General features: G+C 35.8%; 1 protein-coding gene across 3 annotated transcripts in view; it reads right to left on the minus strand.

The window, feature by feature from the left end:
• Window positions 1-536, minus strand: part of LOC119593474 (ATP synthase mitochondrial F1 complex assembly factor 1-like) — a 15,521-nt gene that overhangs the window by 13,744 nt on the left and 1,241 nt on the right. For all 3 annotated transcript variants that reach the window (XM_037942407.1, XM_037942409.1, XM_037942408.1), the window contains exon 2: window positions 14-191. In XM_037942407.1, coding sequence (XP_037798335.1) covers window positions 14-180 — 167 coding nt within the window. In that variant the 5' untranslated portion in view covers window positions 181-191. The remainder of the gene's footprint in view (window positions 1-13; window positions 192-536) is intronic.

Genomic DNA, 536 nt, shown 5'->3' on the forward strand with positions numbered 1-536 from the left:
CTAGTTTCCTTACTTCTGCATCTTGGCAATTTTCTCTGCATATTTGTTGAAGTACGGATTTGTCTCAAGGTCTTCAATAGCCTTCACCATGGCATAGCTGGAGGTGCTGACAGGTCGGTTAGCCATCTTGGAGACAACACTTCTTCTCAGCAGGATTCCAAGATAAGATAACTGCCTCATAACTATTATGTCTGCAAGAGTTACTCTATTTTAGTTGTTGGTTAATTGTTGTTAGTCATTTTACCTATCTTTTATAATTCATTTTGATCTGGAAATGTGGATGTCTCTAAAACTGAACAGTAGTTGAAGTGAAAGGCTAAAAGAAATGTATATATCACACATGATGATTAAAGATCATGAAAAATCCTATGCGATACATATGAAAATTAATGATAATAAAGCACTAGTTCAGCCAATCATAATATCCATCTATGGGATGTTTCTTTTCCCTTCCAAGAATGGTGGAATGCCAAACAGCAGCAGCAGCTAACCTTCATCATTTAAATGTTGTCAAGATAGTTTAGAAAGTTTCGAAG

The sequence above is a fragment of the Penaeus monodon genome, chromosome 32 (assembly GCF_015228065.2).
Source record: "Penaeus monodon isolate SGIC_2016 chromosome 32, NSTDA_Pmon_1, whole genome shotgun sequence".
In the NCBI taxonomy this organism is placed as follows: Eukaryota; Metazoa; Arthropoda; class Malacostraca; order Decapoda; family Penaeidae; genus Penaeus; species Penaeus monodon.